A 24,055-nucleotide genomic window follows, 5' to 3' on the forward strand; every position below is an offset into this window, starting at 1 on the left:
AATCATCTTCTTTCTCTAATAATTTAATGAAACGTCAACGTTTCCGCGCTTCGCGTGGGAGGGGGAAAACTGAATTCAAAGAAGGATTAAGAGACGAGAATGGTAAAACGATTCGTCTTCTTCCTCTAATAATTTAATGAACCGTCAAAGCTTACGCGCATCACACGGGCAAGGGAAAACTTAATTCAGACAAGGAAGAGTCGAGAATGGTACAAAGAATTGTCCCCTTTCCTTATAATTTAATTAAACGTCAAAGCTTCCGCGCTACGCGCGGGAGGGGGGGGGGGGGGGAACGGGAACTCAATTCAGACAAGGATTAAGAGTCGAGAATGGTACAAAGAATCGTCTCCTTTTCCATATAATTTAATTAAACGTCAAAGCTTCAGCGCAACGCGCTGGAGGGGGGGGGGGGGACGGGAACTTAATACACCCAAGGATTAAGAGTCGAGAATGGTACAACGAATCGTCTTCTTTCTCTAATAATTTAATGAAACGTCTAAGATTCCGCGCTTCGCGCGAGAGGGGGGGGGGGGGAGGGGAACTGAATTCAGACAAGGATTAAGAGTCGAGAATAGAACAACGAATCATCTCCTTTCTCTAATAATTTCATTAAACTATAAAAGGCCAAGCTTCCGTGCTTCGCGCGGGAGGGGGGGGGGTGAATTCAGTCAAGTAATAAGAGTCGAGAATGGTACAACAAATCGTCTTCTTTCTCTAATAATTTAATGAAACGATAAGCTTCTGCGCTTTGCGCGGGAGGGGGTAAACTGAATTCAGAGAAGGATTAAGAGTCGAGAATGGAACAACAAATCATCTTTTTCTCTAATAATTTCATTAAACTATAAAATGTCACAGCTTCCGCGCTTTGCGCGGGAGGGGGGAAAACTGAATTCAGAGAAGGATTAAGAGTCGAGAATGGTACAACAAATCGTCTTCTTTCTCTAATAATTAATGATAGGTCAAAGCTTCCGCGCTTCGCGCGTCATTGGGGGGGGGGGGGGGGGAGGGGGGTTAGCGAGCTACCCGCATATGATTTTTTGATATCTTTTCTTGTTTATTTTGGTTATAAATAACACTTTCACAAAATACATATTTTGCTCAAATTGTTGCTCGCTCGCTTCGCTCACTAGCCGAATTGTGCAACCAGAAAGTTACTTTTTCGGATAAGAGGCTATAGCTCCCCCCCCCCCGATGAAAATGTCAAAAATTGTAATGGTATGGTGCTTCTAATATGACCTTGAAAAAAACGGTCGGCGCAATTTTCAAACTTCCGGCCCCCCCTATTGGAAAATCCTGGATCCGCGCCTGCTCTCTATCTCCTCCTTCTTCCCCTCTCTCTCTCTTATTCCCCCGTTCTCTCCTCTCTCTTCTCTCTCTCTCTCTCTTTCTCTCTCTCTCTCCCTTCCCTCTCACTCTCTCTCACACGTGCACACACACACACACGTACGCACGCACACACACACACACACACACACACACACACACACACACTCTCTCTCTCTCTCTCTCTTCTTTCCCCGGTTCTCCCTCTCACTCTCCCTACCCTTTCTCCCCTAATTTTCCCACTTACTCCCCCGCCCCCCTCTCTCTCTCTCTCTTTGTCCCCTTCTCCACTCCCTTCTCAATCCCTTCACCCCTCCCCATTTCTCCTGTCTCACTTTTGTGTTGATGGTTTGACGCTCCTACTCTATTAATTTTTATCTTGCTTTCTGTCTGTCTAATCCCGACCACTTAATAACCCGTGTTATGATCGTACTGTATAGAACATAAAGTAACCAGTTGCATGGATTTTCTTCTCCTCTCTCTTTAGTAATTTCGTTTAATTTTAGTCATAAGTCGTGTAATGACACCGAAACTAAGTACAATAGCGTGTATCTGTATAAGATAAGATAAATATTCCCGATATAATGAAACCCAGCCCCCTCAGAGCACAACTTTTTTTTGTGGATATTTCGCAGGCTCTTTATTTTACACATTCCAAATGACATCTCGTACATAAAGTGGACATACAGTAAGCAACTCAATTATTCCTACCTCTTGTAATTTTTTTTGTCGTAACCCAAGAATGAAAAGTAGACTGGTTGAATTGGAGCCTTTGAGGAATACTTGATGATGTAAGCTTCAAAACGTCCCATTATCAATAAACATAATTATATCGGAACAAATCAATTGTGCCCATACTTCAAAAATTACAGAGCTTGACTATACACACTAAAAAATAATGGTACAAATTTGCACCCTATAGGGTGCAGACCGCTGCTACAATAGCAGCCACCTATAGGGTGCAATTTTGCAGACTTGCACCCTTAGGGGTGCAAACGAGCACCCTTAGGAGTGCAGACCGCTTCTACAATAGCAGCCACGTATTGCAGACTTGCACCCTATAAATGATATTAAGATTGGTTTTAAAAGGAATTACCTTCAATACAAATCTGCGTACATTCATTCTCGGCGAAAAAAAACATGACTTGTAGTTTAATAGCTTTGTCTGAAACCATGATTTAATATTCCTTTTACTCAACTGCCGTCTGCTGTACCCGCACCTGCATTTGCACTGCACCCACTTGATCACTAGGTTTTACCAAGAGAGTATTGTTGCTAAATCTTCCCCCCATTTTTTCACGAGGCCGCCATCCATTTCCAGCCTAACCGCTCACGATGGCAGTCTCCTGCGTTCTTAGTTCAATGAAAAATATATACAAATATCCGTTATACTTGTTTGTATGCTTTGTATTATTGTTATTGTATAATATTATTAGATATAATTTGCTATGCACGTAATACTTATGTAAAAAGGTATAACCTTGTATTTGTTATTTGAACGCAGAAATAAAATCAATCAAACAAACAAACAAACTTGGGATGTCGTTTTTACACGCTTTCTTTACCCGTGGCAGAAAGAATTTTCCTTGCTATTCTCGAGATAGAACTCTTCTCCCCCTGTCTAGGTCCACCTTGTACCTCCTCTCGATGGTCTCTCCCCTTTTTCTGGAAAAGTTGTAGTTATATCAGGGAGGTGAATGAAAGGAGGCGAAACTCGTGTAATTTATTCAAACGCATTCGTGAGTTCTAAAGCGTAACAATGGGATGTGTAACATTCCACGTGGCTTTGTAGTTCCATTTTCCGGACCGCGCTTCCACTGCGGGGACTTTCTGAAGCCAGGCACCAGTTTTACATTTATTACAAAATATTAAATTACCGGCAAAATTTCAGTGAAAATCAAAAACTTTATATGGGGATTGTATTGGGAATAGTGCATCAAACAAATTTTCAAATTTAGTACTCCGTCCTTCCTATAATTTGTGTGCCAGAGTTGGTAAAAGAAACATTACACCCTGACAAAAACTCAATATTTTAGGATAATGCGCTAATTTGTGCTTGTTTTAATGTCCCGTTATTTAATCCATGATTTACAATCTTCATTAACATTAAGTTTGCTATTGCGTGTTTTCGCGCGTTTTTTAAAATAGTGTTTGAAGGTAAAAAAAAAAAGATGAAATTACACCAGTTTGTGTTTGCTTGTTCTACTCTTTACACATTCAACAATGGATGAGAAATCATTGAAAGGGACAGCGAACAGTTGCTGTGATACCATTTTCTGATGTAGGAATTCTAATTCCTGATATTTCATGCGCTCTTTTACCTCACCACATGGACAAGAGTTGCAGATTAGTGCAAAACTTTTCGGCGGCTTGGAGCATGGGGTCAAAGGAGAGCGGCTTGGTTCCAGTCCTTCTCTATCACGTCCCTGGTTTTATATTAAATGATTATGTGAGTACCTAAAATTGCTTTGATTCATCTTCCTCTTAGTTTACGTAAAATGTCATATTTCTTTTGATTTCTATATTAACTTCTTATTCCATCAACATGTGGAGGAAATATTCAGCTAGCATGATTAATATTGTTCTTGTCCATTTCATCTTTTTCTTTCTCTCTCTCTCTCTCTCTTCTCTCTCTCTTTCCGTTTCTCTCGTTCGGTCTTTGTATGTCTCCCCCTCCCCTGTCTTTGTTTCTCTCTTACTCTTTCTCTCTCTCTCTCTCTCTCTGTCCCTCTCTCCTCTCCTTAACTCTTCACGCCTTTTCTCTCATTTCCCCTTTTCCCTTTCTGGTTTGACAATCATTCAATCTCCCTTCTCATCCATGCTGTACAATATTTAAAGAAGTAGAGAGTGCGATGTAATCATGCTTGTCATGCTTTTTATTGAGCGATTGATTACGTCATCTAACAGTGTGTACATCCAACAACTGGGAAATCAATTTAGATTTAAAAGTTCACATGGAACGGTTTACACTAAAGATCGAAGGAGCTGTAAAAATGCCACATCACCCTGGTTGAACCAAACATTTCCCTTGATAACACCAAAGAACTTAGAGGGCTCCATGGTAGGACATTGCCAACAGAAATTAAACATAATGTTAGCCATTTTATGCAGTCTAAGTAGGGAGCCGTAAAAAGTCAAAGCTCCCTGGTCAAAGCAAAGAGAGTCTTCAAAACTAATTAGGTTTTAATATTCTTAAAGTACATTCAATTTAATAGCATCTATTATCACTTCGTCTTGATGTATTTGGAACGTTAAAAATCTTCTTAATGTAGATCTTAAAGTGGGAATTCGCGTTTGTGCAGTCAACTAGTCTACATAATTTAGAAAAAATATCTAACAGAGATTCATAAGTGTTACATAATTATTTTTCATCTTAATATCGATAAGATTATAAGGAGCTAATCGCTGTGCTTTTCTTGGCATGACGTTGTATCTATAGTTAGGCATTTTACTGGCAGTATGGACTATTCGCGTTGGTCTCAAGATAGAATGCCCCCTGCCCCTTGCTAAGGTCCGCCTTGTACCCCATCTGAGGGCAGGTGGAGCTCGTGCACGATGTCCAGGGACCGTTTTGAGGTCGTCCCAGGTCGAACCCTTCTTCGTAGCGGTGAATGAACAACTTGATGAGATGCTGGAGATAAAGTATTCGACGGCCTTGCTGTGATCACAAGTTGGTGAGATTCCTCCACAACCAGGCATTTCTTGACCGTTATTGGGATAGAAGTCCTGATGTCCAAGCTGTGAATAAAAAGTATTTTTTTAAAAATACATATCATTTGTTTCTGTTTGTCTAAGGTACATTATTCACACTTGATCTATTTTATCATCATTTTACTCTTTATCTTGAACGTCTTCATCTGCATAGTCATTTTTTTGTGTTCTGTCCATATTCTTGTTGACGACCCCCGCCTCCTATTAATGTTTATGTTTTGTATAACCGAGTCAGTACACGGTCAAAACTAATTTTCAAACATAAACCAGTAAAATAAATAAATAACACCTTCTGTATTAAAGTGACAGAACTGGATTGTTTTTTTGTTTTTTTGTTGTTTTGTTTGAGGCCGCCATCGAAGTCAAGCATCGCTTAAAATTGTGGTCTCCTGCACTTTTTCAACAGATAGTTTGGATAATGCTTTAAGTTTAAATTTATAATAATATGTTGTAGAAATATTAAGTTTCGTTATTTTATGTACATATGTAAAAAAAATTAACATTTTGACATGAAGTTATTATTGTCAGTATATTTTGTATTATACCTTGCGTTTATATGTTCTTTGTCATTCAGTTATTATATTTGGAAAATGCAGAAATAAAATAAAATCAAAAATAATACTGATTATTATTGTTTTATATATATATATCTGGTCAAAATAAAGTATAAAAGAATTCTATATCAAAAACAAGGGCGGCTCACCCTTTTCTCTCTTTCTCTCTCCAATTTTGGGCAAAAACGTCTCCCATATTAGAAAGAAAATATATATAAAAAGACCACAAACATTTAACATACAAAATGGCATACCTCATCCATTAGTCCAAGCCCGCCGCCTATCAGGATTTCACCGTCTGTGTGCATGACATCGACAAAGCGGGCGTCTGTTTTATCCAGACGACAGGACTTATCAAGATCACCAGCGAAGTCTGGACCTGCGGGATCCAATCCTATTTAAGAGAGAGAGAAAGATAGACAGATAAGAGCAGTTACACCTCTCGTTATTAACAAGTGCCAAACCTTCTCCTTCGTCTTCTTCTTCTCCTCCTTCTCTTTCTCCTCTTCCTCTTTCTTCTTCTTTAATGTACAGACCCTTTCATACATATTTACAAAATGAAACTGAAATAGGAACGTACTTTAACGATAGTGTGTTTCGATTTTTCCTATCATAGTACTATGCCTACCATTTCATGAAATAGACATAACTTGGGATAGCTGTAGTCGTATCGAATACTTCAAGACAGAATACCTCAGTTATTCAAAGTTAGAAAATGTTTTGGAATCGCTCTTTTTACATAGGAGTTTGCTGATTTAATGTCTCACTGGAAGAATTTCTACCTCAGGAAGGGGGTCAAAACAAAGATTTTCTAAAGGGGTGATGAGATTTGCCACCAAAGATACTTCCAAGGAGGAAGAAGCGATTAATCGACAGTTTACCAACCTGTTATCCGTCCTATTTTCTCTCTTGTACCAATGGTCTGTTTCTCACCTTCCCCTAAGATATATCTTTTTAATTATACACTTCCTGTGTTATGATGACAAAATCCATGGGCAATATGCATACATACATAAACATTATTTCTAAGGGGACAACAAAGAAACAAAAAGAAGCAGGGAAGCATAACAGGGTTTCTATAATGTGATGACCTGACAGAAAGGATTGAGAGGTAAGGTATACCTGTTACTCGGCCAACGGTGCCCGAACATGCCTCTCCAGCGTAACCACCGATGTGAGCGCCCAGGCTGTGACCAATGATGTGCATGGAGCCGAAGCCAGCACCGGTAGCAGCGTTGAGATCCTCAATGAGCTTAGCGATCTCCCTGCCGACCACGCGAGTATTAGCTCTGCTTTTTTGTAGTACCACTTATCGGCTCCTGTGGACCAGTCAACCATCACGACGTTAACGTCGTACTGTTAATTAAACAACGGTGATTTTTTTTTTGTGTCGCCATTTTATGTACACTATACGGTTCATCCGATTTAAGTATTGTATGTCTACATCATAAGCAAATAAACTCTTCGTTACTATCCCATGTATATACAGTCTATGAGGCTGTTCACACCGTAATGAGATAGCGCGGTCTATCGAAGCACCCCCTTTTTTCTAGCGCGCGCAAGACCGCGCTCTCTCTCGTGGACCACCCCCAAGAGGTGCTCCAGTGGCACGCCGTTTTGGCTCGCCGTGGCTCGCTGTTGGGCGGACCGAAACGACGTTGTACCTTCGAGGCTGTTCACACCGGCAGAGATAGCGCGGTCTAGCGCGCGCTAGACCGCGCGCTATCTGCGGTGTGGAAGGTACAACGTCGTTTCGGTCCGCCCAACAGCGAGCCACGGCGAGCCAACACTGGAGCACCTCTTGGGGGTGGTCCACGAGAGATAGCGCGGTCTAGCGCGCGCTAGACCGCGCTATCTCTGCCGGTGTGAACCCGAGCTACGATAGCACGCCGGATTTCATCGTTCTACACGCGGGGAATTTTATACTCATTCTATTTTGGTGCGATCTGAATCTGAATCGGTACAATAGGCCATTTTCGTAATGTAACCAAATTTAATGCATAAGTGTTTGTGAGGTGCCTCAATACAAATTATTTCATTCACCTGATAGGAACAATAGTATTTCAATAGTCAGAATGCAACTGCATATATTAAGTGTTGCTATATAGGTAGGTCAAGCCATAATGCTTGTCCAACCTGACAAAAACTAATGTATGCAGTTTGGATTCTGTCTATTGAAATACTATTATTCTTATCAGGTGAATGAAATAATTTGTATTGAGGCACTTTACAAAGACGTATGCATTAAATTTGGTTACATTACGAAAAATGGCCTATTCAGAACGTCACGCGTCATGACAACAGGACCTCTCAAAAAAGGGGGTGCAGTTAGACCGCGCTATCTCACTGCGGTGTGGATCCGGCGAATGCCAATGGGCGGACCGTGGGTCGCGCTACGATAGCGCGATCCATGGTCCGCCCACGGTCCCCCCTTGCGGTGTGAACACGCCCTTCAAAACCGCAGGGATAGCGCGGTCTAGCGCGCGCTATCTCTGCCGATGTGAACAGCCTCTATGATCTTGAATATCTACTACGCATTTTCGGTAAAGGCCACGAGTAATATTTGGCTGAGCAAAACGACATAATAATGTCAATTTGTAATCAGTCTAATTAAGAAAATATTGGAAGAAAAACACATCATTGCAACCGTTTTAGTATTGATAGAAAAACATAACTGTTGACTTAGATTGCCTTAAAACTTGAGTTTTATAATAAATCAATATCAAGAGCAAAGGTGCCCACTGTTTGTGATATTTTTTCCCAAGATTATGGATGGACTGATTGATTGATTCATATATTTATTCATACTTGGTAAAAAGACCAAACAGCATTAAGACTGGTTTCCATTATAGGGTAATGTATTAAACAATTTGAAGACCAGTGACTTGATAACATTGCAATCTGATAAACTGAAAATCTGACAAATTGGACTAGATAATGACTATGTAAAATACATAAAATAAATATGAACGTATATAGTAGTAAGGCTGTGACCTTGTTCATAAAAGTTGTAACTATATACAAACAATACTTGAACATCTTAGTCATGATAGCTCCGATGGTTGGGATAAATTAAATGTGTACATTAATGACTAAATTCCTTAAAGATATATTTTGTTCTTACGGTGTCAATAAGTGTGTTCTTCATGTCGATCCAGCTATCTCCAGTCATACTATCAGTCCAACCGTGGACGATGAGTTTGGTATCTCGACTCGCTCTGAACCTGGATGCGGTGATCGAAGCGAGGTCATTGCGGTTCAGTGAATCACCGTTCCCTCGGTTCTGTCGAGTATAGACCTTGAAACTGGTCTTGATTTCGGCTGGTGTGTTTGCTTTCCGATCATGGCATTTCAACGACGTATCGAAGCAGCCGAGATCGTCGTAACAGAAATCACACGATACTGACGACGAATGAGAAGAAGACAAACAATGAACCAGGTTATATTAGATATAACATTAACAAGTTGTGCTGTGGTTATAATGATGATTAATTAAGAAAAAAAAACTGAGATGACCGCCACACGGTTTATTCTTCTTGTGTCTGAATTTTCACGCCAATTTTGATGTATTTTATTGGTGCTATTTCAATTATTGAATAATTAGTTCCCATGTCGTACATCTATTACCTGCCTATCATCTTTGGCTATAATACAAATATCTAACTTCTAATTGCTAACTTAATGATTTTTTTAAAAAAAATCAAAAAAAAAAAAATCAAATCAATACCGTTTTCAGATCCAAACAAGTCAGATTTCAAATGAGATGCAAATTACCATGCAAAACGTTGTACGTGAAGATAATAATCACACCATTTTGAAAAAAACATTATGTTTTGAAAGAAACAAAAAAATATGCAAATATCTATACCTACTAAAAAAAGAAACGAGGACGATAATTACCCGATAATTGAAGAAAGTTTAAAGCTGTTGTTGGTATTTATGGCGTTTTCCATCGTCGTGGATGATTTCCGCCATAGCGTCGATCGAATTCTTTTTATTACAAAATGACAATTTTTTTCTTTTTCGTTATGAATATTTAAAGTGTTATTTTTTCAATAAAACTTTCAAATCAAACAGCCAATTTTATTTTGATTCAATTAGAAGCAACGATACCTGCTAGAAGAAGACATGCGAAGACCAGTAGCTGGACTAAAGTTGCCATGGTACTTGAGAACGTCGGTCCGAGTTTTCAACGATCTGCTTCAAAAGTCCTGTCGGATAGGAAATATACTCACCAGCAAAAATATTCCCCTTTTTATAAAGAAATTTGTAAGTCACTTACAGCTGGATATTAATATTAATAATTGTTCCGGAACTTCTAATGGTCCCAAAACAAGCTTGGGGGTAATTACGATAATTTTACGACCTGATAAGTAAACGGTAAAGAAATATAAGAGAAAAGAGTTTTGATTGGTGTCACAGAGCTAGCTTTATACGTTAACGGGCTATCCAATCTTTGTAATGATTTAATATGTATAAAAGCAGGACAATGAGTGACACATGATGACGCAAGTTTGAATAAAATCGGTCCAATTGTTAGAGAGTTATGAATGTTTGAAATATGAGATCACTATAGCTATTCGAAATGGGCAATTTTGTGAGTGGATTATGACGTAGACATGGACAAACTCTCCCGTTTGCCATGTACAAAAATATCATTAATTTCTCTATTTCTCGTAAGTGCCTCATTTCTTGGGGCACTCAAAGTATGATCAAAGTATACTTTGGATAGTATATCATTATAGGTCAACATTGTGGTCTAATTTGAGTATTTTTGTGTGTTGAAACAAATTGGAAAGTTCTCCGCTACTACATCATAGTCATATTACCTATTTAGACAATTTGAAGTTGCCATACCGATACGTGTAGTAATAACAACTTCCGAAATTCATAACTTTCCAATTTTTGTTCCAACTTTCACCAGGCTGCTCCTCTGATTTGCTGCCTCTTTTAGGTTTATTAATCTTGGCTGTTTGTAAATAATCTCTACCCCACCCCCTCTCTCCCTCTCTCTCTCTCTCCCTCTCTCCCCCCACTCTCTCTCTCTCTCTCTTTCTCTCTCTCTCTGTTGTTTGTGGTCTTGGTACAGTATGTGGCAGTTCCGTTGCGTCACCCCAGTCTATATGGTGGCATTGGCGTCAACATAAATCGACGGCTGTTGATCAATAACAAAAAATGATATCCGATTATTTAAATAATTTTTGGGACCACTGAAATGTAATGCCTCTAATACCAAGAATGGTAGTTTTGTAACTGAAATCAATGATTCATGATTATCGAAACTTTCGAGACATTAAGGAAAATGCCAACTGAATTGTTTTCTATTGCGCTGGATATATAGTTCATAACTTAATGAAAGCCAAAGAATTTTAGTATTTTTCCTATATATAGATCAAAATTATGATGAGTACAAAATATTATTTTAACAATATCATCAGTCAGAAGTCTGAAAACAAGTTTTTTCTAAAATTCTGGAAGAGGTTGGCAGGATAGATTTTTAGTATCGGTCCGTAATTGTTCGTTACCCTTGTGTTTATTTTATAGGGACGACTTAAGCACTATTTTCCCGATATTATTAAGACCAGAAATAAAGTAAAGACCGCTCCCGTCGGGTCAGTACACCATATAATTTGAATGTTTTACCAAAGAAATCATTCCAGTCAGCATAATATGTCAAAGTTAAGTTGGCGCAAAGTCGTATTCTTGGAAAAATATATAATACGAATATTAGCATAAAAATACAATTATGGGAATCAAATACTATATTGCACGAAGTATAGTTAATGCTCTTTTTGTAATATTGTCGTTGTTGTTGTTTGTATCTTGTATTTTTCACTTCAACGAATCTTTTAAATATGTGATTCTCATGATTTATTTTAATAAAATATACAACAACAATAATTGGTGTATGTATCTTTTTGTTTGTCACGAGCCGGAGATTTTGGGAACATAAATGCGATCTCTCCGTTCCCGATGTGGGGGGGGGGGGATTTACTCCCAGCCCTCCTTTCTCTGGCTCTTACCCTTCCCCTCTTTCTCCTCTCTTTCATCCCCCGTTTCTTTTGTTTCCTTTTTGTTTCTTTTTTTTCCTTTCTCATTTTCTTTCTTTTCTTTTCTTTTTTTTTCTTTCCTTTCTTTCCTCTTTTTCATCTTTACCTTTTGTCTCTTTCTTTCTTCTTCTCTTCTCTTTCTTTTCCTTTCTTTCTTTTTTTCCTTTTCTTTTTCCTTTTCTTTCCCTTTCCCTCTCGTTTTCCCCTTCCCCTTTCCCCGACGGCAGCGCAATTTTAACGACAGTATCATATTGCTCCGGCTGTCTCATTTTCGCCAGCACATACGTAGCTCGTTCCCGTATATAGCAGACGACAATCGGCGGATCAGACGACACTTGATAGTGATTTGGTATGTTTGATTGCTTTGCTTATTATAAAATACAAGAATCTTTTCCATATCTTTAAACTATCATTGATCAGTAGTAAAATAACCTACCAAACTAAATAATACAAGAAATACTTGACTGAAAGTAGGGGAGTTTGATGTGGTGCACAATTGCACCCCTCTGTTAATAATCGAATATTCCATGGTGTTCATGAATATTCATTTTTTTGCTTACCTCGGCTGAATATTTGCCTATACTAAATGGACAAATACGGTGGGGGGGGGGGGGGGGGGGGGGTTGGATGAAACAAAAATAATGAGCAAATCAGATCTGATTTATGATAGTTCATGCTTCGCATGCTTCGTGTGCTTGACTTATAACCTTACAATCGCGTGGTAAATTGAGTCCAAATTTGACTTGTTGTACATTTGTTATATAGGCAATGGCGAGCTTGCGACCTATTTTGAACGAACTACGGTAGGTGAACTTTCAAAAGTCAATGGGACATGAGGGTTCCAATGAAAGAGCTAGTGATAACGTACGTCGGGGTGGACGTGCTTTTCGTTTAAACAAAAAAAAATTGAATTTGTAACGATTTTTGGGGGGTAAAAGTCCATAGGCTAACGTACATGTTAGGCTGCTGGGCTATGCCGATAGGGGGCGTTGTCAAATGAGACTAAACGGAGCAAATATGCCTGACAAGTGAGGGGGGGGGGGGTGTTGCACCCCACACCCCCATTTAGCGACGCCCCTGTCTGATCGTCCTCTTCGTCTCTGTCTGTTTGTCTCCCTTTCTAGCTCCCACTGTTTTTTGGCTTTACCAATCTCTCTATATACATTGTACATGTATATGCCCTTTTGACTCTCTCTCTCTTTCTTTCAAATTTTGATCTCATGTTTTCTTTCCCGCTCTTATAATTTCTCTCTTTCTTTCTTTCTTTCTTTCTCTCTCTGTCTGTCTGTCTATGTCTTTTTCTCTCTGTCTCTCTTTCTGTCTCTCTCTGTATCCATCTCTCCCACTCCCCCTCACCCTCTCTCTCTCTGTATCCCTCCTCCCCTCTCTTTCTGTATCTCTCTCTCCCGCTCTTAGCTCTCTCTCTCTCTCTCTCTCCCTCTCTCCTATCGTTAACTCTTCTCGCCTTTTCTCTCATTTCCTTTTCAATGACAAGCATTCAATCTCCCTTCTCATCCATGCTGTACAATATTTAAAGAAGTAGAGAGTGCGATGTAATCATGCTTGTCATGCTTTTTATTGAACGATTGCTTACGTCATCTAACATTGTGTACATCCAACAACTGGGAAATCAGTTTAGATTTAAAAGTTCACATGGAACGGTTTACACTCAAGAACCAAGGAGCTGTACAACTGCCTCAGCACCCTATAGTTGAACCAAGCAATTACCTGGATAACACCAAAGAACTTAGAGAGCTCCAAATGAAACATAATGTTAGCCTTTTTATGCAGTCTAAGAAGGGAGCTGTAAAAGGTCAAAGCTTCCTGGTCTAAGCAACAACATTCTTACAAACTAAGCATGTTTTAAAATAATTATTTCCATTAGCAGGCCGAAAAAATGAAAAAAGTTAGATTCCAACGGCATTTGAAAGACAATACTAACTTAGAACTTCCCTTAAAACGAAAGGGCTTGGAAATAAGTTTAAGTGGAAAAATAACGACCAATAGTTGTCGAATCGACTTAAGTGATTGCAATCACCTAAGTTATAGACTGATTTTCAGACCCTTTTACCAAAATGGTTGTACGTTTTGTGTTGCACAAAAATTCAATCAGTTTGAATTTGGCCATTACAAGTAGTGGGTTATTGATGTAGACACATGCTCATGTACCTGGTACAGCTCATTTTATATTATGTTATTACCAAAGAAAAGAGATATCAGACAGTCACTCATAGTGTCTGACAATGAAATCTAAAAGGTAAAAGAGTTTCCTTGTATAAATTGAATACTAGGACACTGCTTATGTTTAAATCCCTAAGAGATTCATAAATGTTACATATTTTTCATTTTAATCTCAATACGATTACAAGGAGTTAATCGCTGTGCTTTTTATGGCATGACGTTGTACCATAGTTACGCATTTTACTGGCAGTAAGGACTATCCGCGTTGGTCTCAAGATAGAATGCCCCCTGCCCCTTGCTAAGGTCCGCCTTGTACCCCATCTGAGGGCAGGTGGAGCTCGTGCACGATGTCCAGAGACCATCGTCGAGGTCGTCCCAGGTCGAACCTTTCTTCGTAGCGGTGAATGAACACGTTGATGAGATGCTCTCGATAAAGTATTCGACGGCCTTGAGGTGATCACAAGTTGGTGAAATTCCTTCACAACCAGGCATTTCTTGCCCGTTATTGGGATAGAAGTCCTGATGTCCAAGCTGTGATTAAAAATGATTATAAAATAAAATACATATATAATTTGTTTCTTTTTGTTTAAAGCCCCACTGTACTACTTGTAGGTGCTTGCTCCCTCTATATAGAAAACAATGCATAAACGGTGACCATTGGTCCCCCATGATCCTCTTTTTCTGTCTGTGACCACCCTAGGTGGTCTAATCCTTCCTGGCCAAACTAGTACAGATGGGCTTCAATTTTTTCATCTTCTTACTCTATAACTTAGAGTCAATTCAATTCAATTCAATTCTTTTTATTCATCCAAATTCACAGGAATACATGGAAATTTGTTTTTGTCACACATTGTAAAAATACATAAGATATATATGAAAAACTATATCGTTGTAATTATAATCACAGACGAACCATCAAAATAAAAGATAGTCAACATAGCAGTATTCTTATTAATACACATTGAAAATGATAAAAAGGAATAGAACATCGGTGTCATTGTTTGTGTTCTGTTAATATCCTTGCTGACGACCCCCGTTTTGTTTAACCGATTCAGTACACGGTCAAAAAAAAAAAAATTCAAACACAAACCAGTAGAAGAAATAAATAATGTTTTTTGCAGGTGACAGAACTGAAATTTTTGCAGGGTAATACTGATTATGATTTGTCTATATCTGGTCAAAATAAGGTATAAGGGAATTCTAGATAAATAACAATGGCGACCCAGTTCTCTATTTTTCTCTCTTCTCATCCTCTAACACACACACACACACACCAACAGACACACCAACACGAACACACACACACACACGCACACACACACACACACACGCATATTTCTCTCTCTCTCTCACACACACGCACACACGCACACACACACACACACACATTCTCTCTCCCTCTCTCTCCGATTTTTGGTCATTGTCATAACATATTGAAAACACGTCTCAAAGATAATATATATATATATATATATATATATATATATATATATATATATATAAAGACCACAAACATTTAACATACAAAATGACATACCTCATCCATTAGTCCAAGCCCGCCGAGTATCAGGATTTCACCGTCTGTGTGCATGACATCGACAAAGTTGGCGTCTGTGTTATCCAGACGACAGGATTTGTCAAGATCACCAGCGAATTCTGGACCTGCGGGATCCAGTCCTATTTAGGTAGAGAAAGGAGAGAGAGAGAGAGAGAGAGGGAGATAAAGAGAGAGAGAGAGAGAGAGATACATACAGAGACAGGAATATAGACAGGGAGAGAGAGAAAGAGAGAGCGAGAGAGAGAGAGAGAGAGAGAGAGAGACAGGCAGACAGTCACAGAGAGAAAGTGAAATAATATTAAAAAACTTTTGTTTTAAGAAAACAAGTTCATACCTTCTTTTTCTTCTTCTTTAATGTACAGACCCCTCTTCCACATAATTACATAATGAAACTGAAATGTGTTTCGATCCTCCCTATCATAATTGTTGCATACATATCATGGAATGATAGACGATGACGGAAAACTTTAGTTATTCAAGATTTAAAATCTGTTTACATAGGAGTTTGCTTTTTAATGTCCCACTAATACGTGATGATACAAAATATGCCGGGAAACCGCCTACTAATTGATTTATTTGATAAATTATCGTATTCACCCGGCCTGGATAGATATCGAGAATGCACTTTAACATTGAACATTTGGGCATATATTTCTGCTGTTTTTGCGAATTTAGGTTGAAGTATTACCATCTAAACCTCTGAAGGCAATATTTAACAATATTGAATGGATATTTTGCACCCAAAACCCTTAAACCGCAATTTTACCACTACCGGTCTACATCTTTAAGATAGTGATGACCTGACAAAAATGATTGATATAAAACATATACCTGATACTCGGCCAATGGTGCCCGTGCATGCCTCTCCGGCGTAACCACCGATGTGAGCGCCCCAGGCTGTGACCAATGATGTGCATGGAGCCGAAGGTAGCACCCGTAGCTGCGTTGAGAGCCTCAATGAGCTTAGCGATCTCCCTGCCGACCACGCGAGTATTAGCTCTGCTCTTCGTGTAGAACATTTTGGCACCGTCGGACCAGTCAACCATCACGACGTTGATGTCGTACTGTTAATTAAATAACGTTGATTTTTTTTTCTTCATTTTTATGTACGTTATACACTTCATCCGATGAAGTATTGTCTGCCTATATTGTCTGTCTAAGCAAAGAAACTCTTTGTTATTATCCCATGTATACTGTCAATGATCTTTAATGATTACGACGTATTTTCGGTAAAGGCAATGAGTAATATTTGGCTGAGTAAAACAACATAATAGGGTAACTTTGACATCAGTCTAATTAAGAAAATACTAGAAGAAAAAACACATTATTTCAACCGTTTTAGTATTGTCACAAATACTAAGCTTAAGAATAAACCAGCATCAAGGGCAAAGGTGCCCACTGTTTGTGATATTTATTTGCCAAGATTATGGATGGACTGATTATTGGATTCATATGTTTATTCGTACTTGGTGAAAAGCCCAAACAGCATTAAGACTGGTGTCACTTAGTGGCAATGTATTAAACCATTATGAAGACCAGTGACTGTCTTAAACAGCATATTACTTAGCGCTATATGATAGCGGAATATTATTATAAACATTGCAAATCTGATTAGACTACAGTCGTGAAGTATCATTTATGTAAAACGAGTGGGCTCTGATCTTTTCTATTACAGTTTTAACTATACAAACAACAAACAAAAAATCAAATTCATGAAAGTTGCGAGACAAGAGTTGGGATAATATGGATAATAATAATATTATTGGATATTTATATAGCGCATATATCCACCTGCAAGGTGTTCAAGGCGCTCCATAGTAACTCAATTCTGAAAATGATATGTTGTTCTTACGTTATCAAGTAGGGCATCCCTCATGTCGATCCAGCTATCTCCAGTCATACTATCAGTCCAACCGTGGACGATGAGTTTGGTATCGAGACTCGACTCGAAATTCGATGAAGTGATCGTAGCGTCGTCCGTACGATCCAGGACATCGCCTGAGTATCTATTCTGTCTGGTATAGAGCTTGAAAGTGGTTCCTATGTCGGCAGGAGAGCTAGGGTTTCTCCAATGGCACGCCATCGAAGTGTCGAAACATCCAAGATCATCGTAACAAACACTACATGAAACTGATCATCATCATTGAGAAAGAGAAACAAAATTATACAAATCGTTGATTGATGTGTTCCGATTTCGGCTGGGGTGTTTGCTTTCCGATCATGGCATGAAAACGACGTCTCGAAGCAGCCGAGATCGTCGTAACATAATTCACATGATACTGACGTTGAATGCGACGAAAAAAACAATGAACCATGGTGTGCTATTTGTAATTTCTTGGATTATACACTGTTGGTCATAATGGTGGAATAATTATTTTTACCCCAATTTATTGAATGATTTTGACAATGATTTATTCCTAATAGATCTAGATAATAGTATACATTCTCAGATTTTATTGAATGACAATTGGGGAGAGTTTGTTTTGCGTGACTGCTAAAACATATGTGTGCTGCTATGCTAATCAACTAGGGACCTACGTCCTTAAGTCATAACTGACAGTAATGGAGATTAATACCTCATACAAGGGCACTAATATAGCACATCGACACGGTGTTGATCCTGGGGGCTCATAGTTACGAGGCCATTGCTTAGCCAATGAATCATGACTGTACGCAGCGGGCGCTAGGGTACGTCGACGCCCCCACAAAAACAAAAAAGAGAGAAAATGCAATAAATTTTCAATAATTCATTGCATTTCCCCCCAGTCCCCAGCAGGAAAAAAACCTTTGTAGGGCCATGCATTATGGTTCAAGGCATGCCCCCATAGAAGATTTTTTTTTATGTTGGGGGTCGGGGCAAAATGCAATGAAAAAAAAAATTGATTTTGATAATTAGAAGCAACGATACCTGCTAGAAGAAGACATGCGAAGACCAGTAGCTGGACTAAAGTTGCCATGATACTTGAGGACGTCGGTCCGACTTTTCAACGATCTGCTTCAAAAGTCCTCTCGGATAGGAAGTATACTCACCAGCAAAAATATCCCCTTTTTATAAAGAAATTTGTAAGTCATTTACAGCTGGATATTAATAATTTATTTCGGCACTTGGCTTTAATGGTCCTAAAACAAGCTATGGGGTAATTACGATAATGTTTACGACCTGATAAGTAAACTGTAAAGAAATAAAGAGAAAAGAGTTTTAATTGGTGCCAGAGAGCTAGCATTATACGTTAAAGGGCTATCCAATCTGTGTTATGATTTAATTTGTATGAAAGCACTAAAAACAGAAAAAATGAGAGATAGGATGACGAAAGTTTGAAAAGTAAATCGGTGATAATAAAAGAGTGCCTATTTGTTGGGACACTACTCAAAGTATACTTTGGATAGTATATCATTATAGGACATCTAAAAAGAAGAAAGGCTTTCCTGCATGGTGATGTAATTTTAGTCATTTTGTTTTGGAACAAAGTGGAAAATTGTCCGCCATTACATCACAGTGACAATTTCTATTGAGCCAATTCGAAGTTGCCATACCGATACGTGTAGTGATGGCAACTTCCGGAAATTCATAATTTTCTTATTTTTGTTCAAATATTCACCAGCCTGCTTCTCTGATATTTTTCTTTTTAAAAATAGTTTTCTTGGTTGTTTCCCTTTAAAGTTATTTGCAAAAATATCACCCTTCTCTCTCTCTCTCCCTCCCTCTCTATCTCTCTCTCTCTCCTTCTTTCCCTCTCTGTTGTTTGTTGTCTTGGGTAAAGTATGTCGAAGTTCGTTGCACTTAAAAGTAATGCTTCTAATACCATAGAATAAGAGTTTTTGTAAGAGAAATGAACGAATCACATTATATAAAGCTTTCGAGAAATCAAGGAAAATACCAACTGAGTTTATTTTCTTTTGCACTAGATACATTATTTATAACTAAACAAATAAAGCCAAGGAAGTTTAGTATATTGTTCCTAGATCCTAATTATGCAGAGTACAACATATTGTTTTTAATCAGTAAGATTTTTTTCCTAACATTCTGGAAAAGGTTGGCAAGATAAAAATCGGTCGTTATTTTATCAAATATTCTTTACTCTTGCTTTTATTATAAAGGGACGACTTAATGACTATTTTATTGCTCTGATATTTGACCATCATTTCGGTACATCGCATAATTCGAATGGTTTACCAAAATCATTCCAGTGAGCAAAATTTGTCAAATTGAATGTTGACGCAAAACTGTATTCTTGGAAATTTAGAATACGAATTTAGCCTAAAAATACAAAATATTTGAACTAAACATTTTAATAATTCTAAGCGGGCACGAAATTATGCTTATTGCACGAAGTTTGGTTTATACGTTAGGACCCAGTTGGCTCTTCCAAGAGGCTAGGGGCGGTATTCTCAAAGCCATTATTTCTGTAAGCTCACGCACGCCAGCTATTCCCCCCACTCCTGACTCGCTATCTCCGCTATCTAAAATTGTTTTAATCTAAAAACATGTGTTTTTTATTGGTTCCTGACCCAGCTACGCCATTTCGTCTCAACATGTTGATACCCAGGCGCGTACGCAGGGGGGGGGGGGGGGGGGGGGGGGGTTCAACCCCCTTAAGTTTTTTTTAAGTGTATGTTTTGTATATATTTTTTGTGAAACCCCCCCGTTTTGATTTTGTTTTTGTTTTTGTTTTTGTTATAAAAAATAAATAAAAAAATTATGCCAATGGCTGACCTAAAAAAGGTGACCTTACCCCCCCCCCACGAAACAATATGTCAATTTTTCAAATTTCGAGACCCCCCCCCCCCCCCCCCCCCCACTGAGCGAATTTTCGGCTGGCTGAGTCGTAGCGATTTTGTTGGGACTCCCCCCCCCAAAAAAAAAGTGTCCGCTTACCCCCGCCCGCCCCCCCCCCCATGAGCGACTTTTCGGCCGGCGCGATTTTCAATTTTCGGAAGCAAATTTTGGGCCAAATTTAACCCCCCCCCCCTTGAAAAAATCCTGGGTACGCCACTGTTGGTACCTATATAAAGATCAATATCTACTCGTTCGAGAGATGTAAATTTTTTGTTGACGAAAAAGTAATTTAATGGTGAAAATTAGCACTTAATTGCCAACAAAAGGAATCTCTATTAGCCAATATCCGAACCTAAATGTCATTTCCAATCACCTCACCGACATAATTTTCATACATTGCCCAAAAAACTTTAAAATCTCATCTTTTAAGTGAGACCAAAGTCATGCAAAATGAGCGATTCTAAGAATCAAAATTAAAGATCTAAACAGCCCCATGGATCGCTTATTACGTATGCACGCACCATTTTGTTTTAAATGAATAAAAATTAATAAATGCACGCGAATTATCACGTACTGTGGATTGACAGAACCTGTTTAGAAAGGCTATACTTCTAGATGTTTCCATTGGATGGCCTCAACGCACAGGTTCGACGTATAGCTGTCAAAATCCAACACTGAGAGCAAGAAAGACATTTAAAGAGGTGTTAACACCCTTGACCATCTGAATAAATGGTATACAAAAGGAGAATTTGCAGGAATGGATTAGCCAGGGAGTCTTGACTTCTTATCCGAGGTAGTCTAAGAGGGTTCCCTTTGCCACGAAGCAAAATAAAAGCACAAAAACAAATATTTGCTACCTACTCTAGAAATGTTCTTGGAAAAGTATGGGAGTATGGGCCTTCACAGAAAACGAGGTTAGACGATAGAGCGCTTTCGCAAACACGACGGAATGTAAAGACGAGGGTAACCTAGCGAAACAATCAATCTGCGCATGCACGAAACAAAATTTTCTCAGTCTGGTTGATTTTCACGACAGTCCGTCGGCCATACTAGCGTTTGTTCCCTAGACACGACGAAAGAGCTGTATCGCCATACAATTCCGATTTTCGGAATGTAACCAAATTTAATGCATAAGTCTGTGTGAAGTGCTTCAATACAAATTATTTTATTCACCTGATAAGAATAATAGTATTTCAATAGACAGAATTCCAACTGCATACATTAATTGATATCGGTTGGGGTCATTCTCCCTTGTTCTCTGCTTCCGTCGTGTTTGCGAAAGCGCTCTAGTATTGATGCCAAACGAACGTCCGACGTAGCCTACAAACAATATTTCGTAAGGGATTATAACCAATCGCTTTGTTTTCTGACTTTGATACCTTATCTAACACCGTCATAATGAACGTCATTGGCTGCTTTATCTTGGGCAGATTAATATTAACTAATTATAGATGACCATAAACATTTATATAAAGGTGGTCGATTTTGTAAATCGGACGTTTTCGACTGCAGTATTACAAGAGATCGCTGAAGTTTGGATTATCAATTTCTAGTATCATGGAATCCCTCGTTCATATACTGGTTTTCGCATGTTTTATAGCAGCAGGTAAATTATTTTTGTAAAGTATAAACTTCTATTTGTATGTGTTTGTGTAAGTGCGTGTGATGTGATTCAATTTGGTAATGATAAAAACTTGTCATTTACTCTCACCAGATACACAGTTGCCCATCACGTTGGAATAATTTGACTTTGCATCTTCTCACGACATGATTGTAACAATATGAATTATTCATAAATCACAAAGTTTGCATCATCTTAGAACTTTATCGATTAATCGAAAGTTTTATAGAGATTGATTGATCAATAAAGTTCTGACATACTTTGTCTATTAAGAATAATTCATACCGCTATATGTAATGTCATGACAAGAGTTACAGAAAAATTATTCCAACTTTATTGGCAAGAGTGTATGATATATTATTGTCACCATGTTGGCAAAGATCTTATAGGCCTATTTCAACGTTGTACCTTTCTCATTTGAGGACACTCGTTTATTATCGACTCGATTTTTGCACTCTCGCAAACAATGCCTCATGTTCATCCAAGCGTGAACACATACCACACAAAAGTGATACCAAATGATTGGGGATGAAACACTCTTTCATGAGATGTATAATAATTTACTGTTCATAGATAATTTTTTTAATAATTTGCAATTTTCTAGGTGTAAACTTTTGTTTGACTCACACGGTAGTTTGTTTTCTTTAAATTAAGAGACAGTTTATTAGTTCTAAATCATTTTGATAATTTTGGTAATTCAGTGTTAATATTTCTTAAAAGGATCTGAAACTCTGAATTGGAACAAAATGCATTTGTGTCATCAGCGAATAAAATTTACTGTAGTGCATTTGATGAATTATAAATATCATTTACATATATCAAAAATAACAAAGGGCCGAGGATTGACCCTTGTGGAACTCCACACGTTATAGATAATAATTCTGACTCATTTGAATCATAACATAGATATTGGTTTTTATTTGCTAAATAATTTTTTAAACCATTGTATAGCAACACCCCTCAATCCATAATATTCCAATTTACATATAAGTGTTGTATGGTCAAGAGTGTCAAATGCCTTGCTCAGATCCATGAATACTCCAATAACATGCTTATGATCTGCTAAGGCGTTTGACACTCTATCAAATAATTGTAACAATACTAAGTCATTTGAATGAACTTTTCTAAAACCATATTGATTTTCATACAACATTTCATTTTTTGTTAGAAAATCATACAGTCTATTATAAATCAGTCTTTCTAAGACTTTAGAAATACTTGGTAAGATAGAAACAGGTCGGTAATTTGAATCTAGATAAGAGTCGTCTTTTTTGTATATTGGAATTACTTTTGCTATTTTCAGTGAGTCCGGAAAGATTCCTATTGTAAGTAATACATTACAAATATGTACTAGAGGCGTTACAATACTTCCTGCTATTTGTTTTAAAAAGTGCGTACTCATCTCAATATGACTACAAGAATAACTTAATTTCAATGAATTGACAATATTCCAAAATTCAACACAGTTTGTAGGCATAAAGAAAAACGATTTATCACATGGATTTGAAAGGTATTGTAAATGATCTGAACCATTGGAATTTATTTTAGATGCATGAATAGGGCCTACATTTACGAAATACTTATTAAAACAATCTGCTATAATTATCTTAAGAGTCTGAAATTGTCTGACCATCTTTGTTAATATTATTTTTTGACTTAGTCTTTTGCTTTCAAAGAGATTTTTATGACTTTCCAGGTAGATGCCATATTGCCGTTAGCATTTTTAAATTCTTTTACACAGTACATATTACGAGATAGTCTAATTATTGTTTGTTAATTTATTCCTATAAAATTTATATTCGTATTTATTCTCGTTACTTGGATGTCGGACACTACGTTTGTACAATATATTTCGTTTCTTAATCGAACGAAAAATTCCCTTTCTTATCCATGGATTTTAAATAATAACAATAATAATATGAACAATTTATATAGCGCTTGTGACAAAAGTTTCAAAGCGCTGTACATGTACACAAATCAAAATTACTTTAAAAAAAAAGAGGATTAATATTACGAATGGAATTAACATTACTCAAATTACCAAGAAAACAAAATATTATTAACATAACTTAACAAATTAAAATTACTTATTTTGTGGTTTTCTTTTATTTATAATTTGTTTCGTCTTTGTAATGCATCTATCAAAGTTGGCTGAAAATATATTCTTAAATAGTCCATATGCAGTATCAGTTTCACTACAAGATACTAAATTATTCCATGTTTCCATCATTAAATCATTATTTAAAGCTTATCTGCCATAGTTTACAGGAGGGATTAGAC

The 24,055-nt window shown here is 37.8% G+C and overlaps 2 protein-coding genes across 2 annotated transcripts; both read right to left on the reverse strand.

The window, feature by feature from the left end:
- Positions 1-4,181: 4,181 nt before the first annotated feature.
- Positions 4,182-9,750, reverse strand: LOC586017 (pancreatic triacylglycerol lipase). Its single transcript, XM_030986083.1, has 5 exons — positions 9,702-9,750; positions 8,813-8,990; positions 6,711-6,877; positions 5,843-5,982; positions 4,182-5,061 (listed from the first exon to the last, which is right to left on the reverse strand). Exons 1-5 carry the CDS (start codon positions 9,748-9,750, stop codon positions 4,657-4,659), a joined length of 939 nt encoding a protein of 312 aa, XP_030841943.1. The 3' UTR covers positions 4,182-4,656.
- Positions 9,751-14,031: 4,281 nt separating this feature from the next.
- LOC584482 (pancreatic lipase-related protein 2) lies at positions 14,032-18,374 on the reverse strand. The gene is made up of 6 exons (XM_030986084.1): positions 18,286-18,374; positions 17,230-17,507; positions 16,209-16,441; positions 15,975-15,979; positions 15,357-15,496; positions 14,032-14,350 (listed from the first exon to the last, which is right to left on the reverse strand). Exons 1-6 carry the CDS (start codon positions 18,332-18,334, stop codon positions 14,060-14,062), a joined length of 996 nt encoding a protein of 331 aa, XP_030841944.1. The 5' UTR covers positions 18,335-18,374; the 3' UTR covers positions 14,032-14,059.
- Between the last annotated feature and the right edge of the window lie 5,681 nt (positions 18,375-24,055).

This window comes from Strongylocentrotus purpuratus, unplaced genomic scaffold, assembly GCF_000002235.5.
Source record: "Strongylocentrotus purpuratus isolate Spur 01 unplaced genomic scaffold, Spur_5.0 spur5_scaffold_15, whole genome shotgun sequence".
Classification (NCBI taxonomy): Eukaryota; Metazoa; Echinodermata; class Echinoidea; order Camarodonta; family Strongylocentrotidae; genus Strongylocentrotus; species Strongylocentrotus purpuratus.

Bases quoted from the DNA above. Each gene is read 5' to 3' on its own strand.
- LOC586017 (XM_030986083.1), bottom strand. From the start codon at position 9,750: ATGGCAACTTTAGTCCAGCTACTGGTCTTCGCATGTCTTCTTCTAGCA. The intron at 6,878-8,812 runs GTTCAGAGCGAG...ACAAAAAAGCAG, and splicing joins GCTTCGATCACCGCATCCAG to AGCTAATACTCGCGTGGTCG. The intron at 5,062-5,842 runs GTATGCCATTTT...TTTTATTCACAG, and splicing joins GGCTTGGACTAATGGATGAG to CTTGGACATCAGGACTTCTA.
- LOC584482 (XM_030986084.1), bottom strand. From the start codon at position 18,334: ATGGCAACTTTAGTCCAGCTACTGGTCTTCGCATGTCTTCTTCTAGCA. The intron at 16,442-17,229 runs GTAAGAACAACA...TTTAATTAACAG, and splicing joins GGGATGCCCTACTTGATAAC to TACGACATCAACGTCGTGAT. The intron at 14,351-15,356 runs GTATGTCATTTT...TTTTAATCACAG, and splicing joins GGCTTGGACTAATGGATGAG to CTTGGACATCAGGACTTCTA.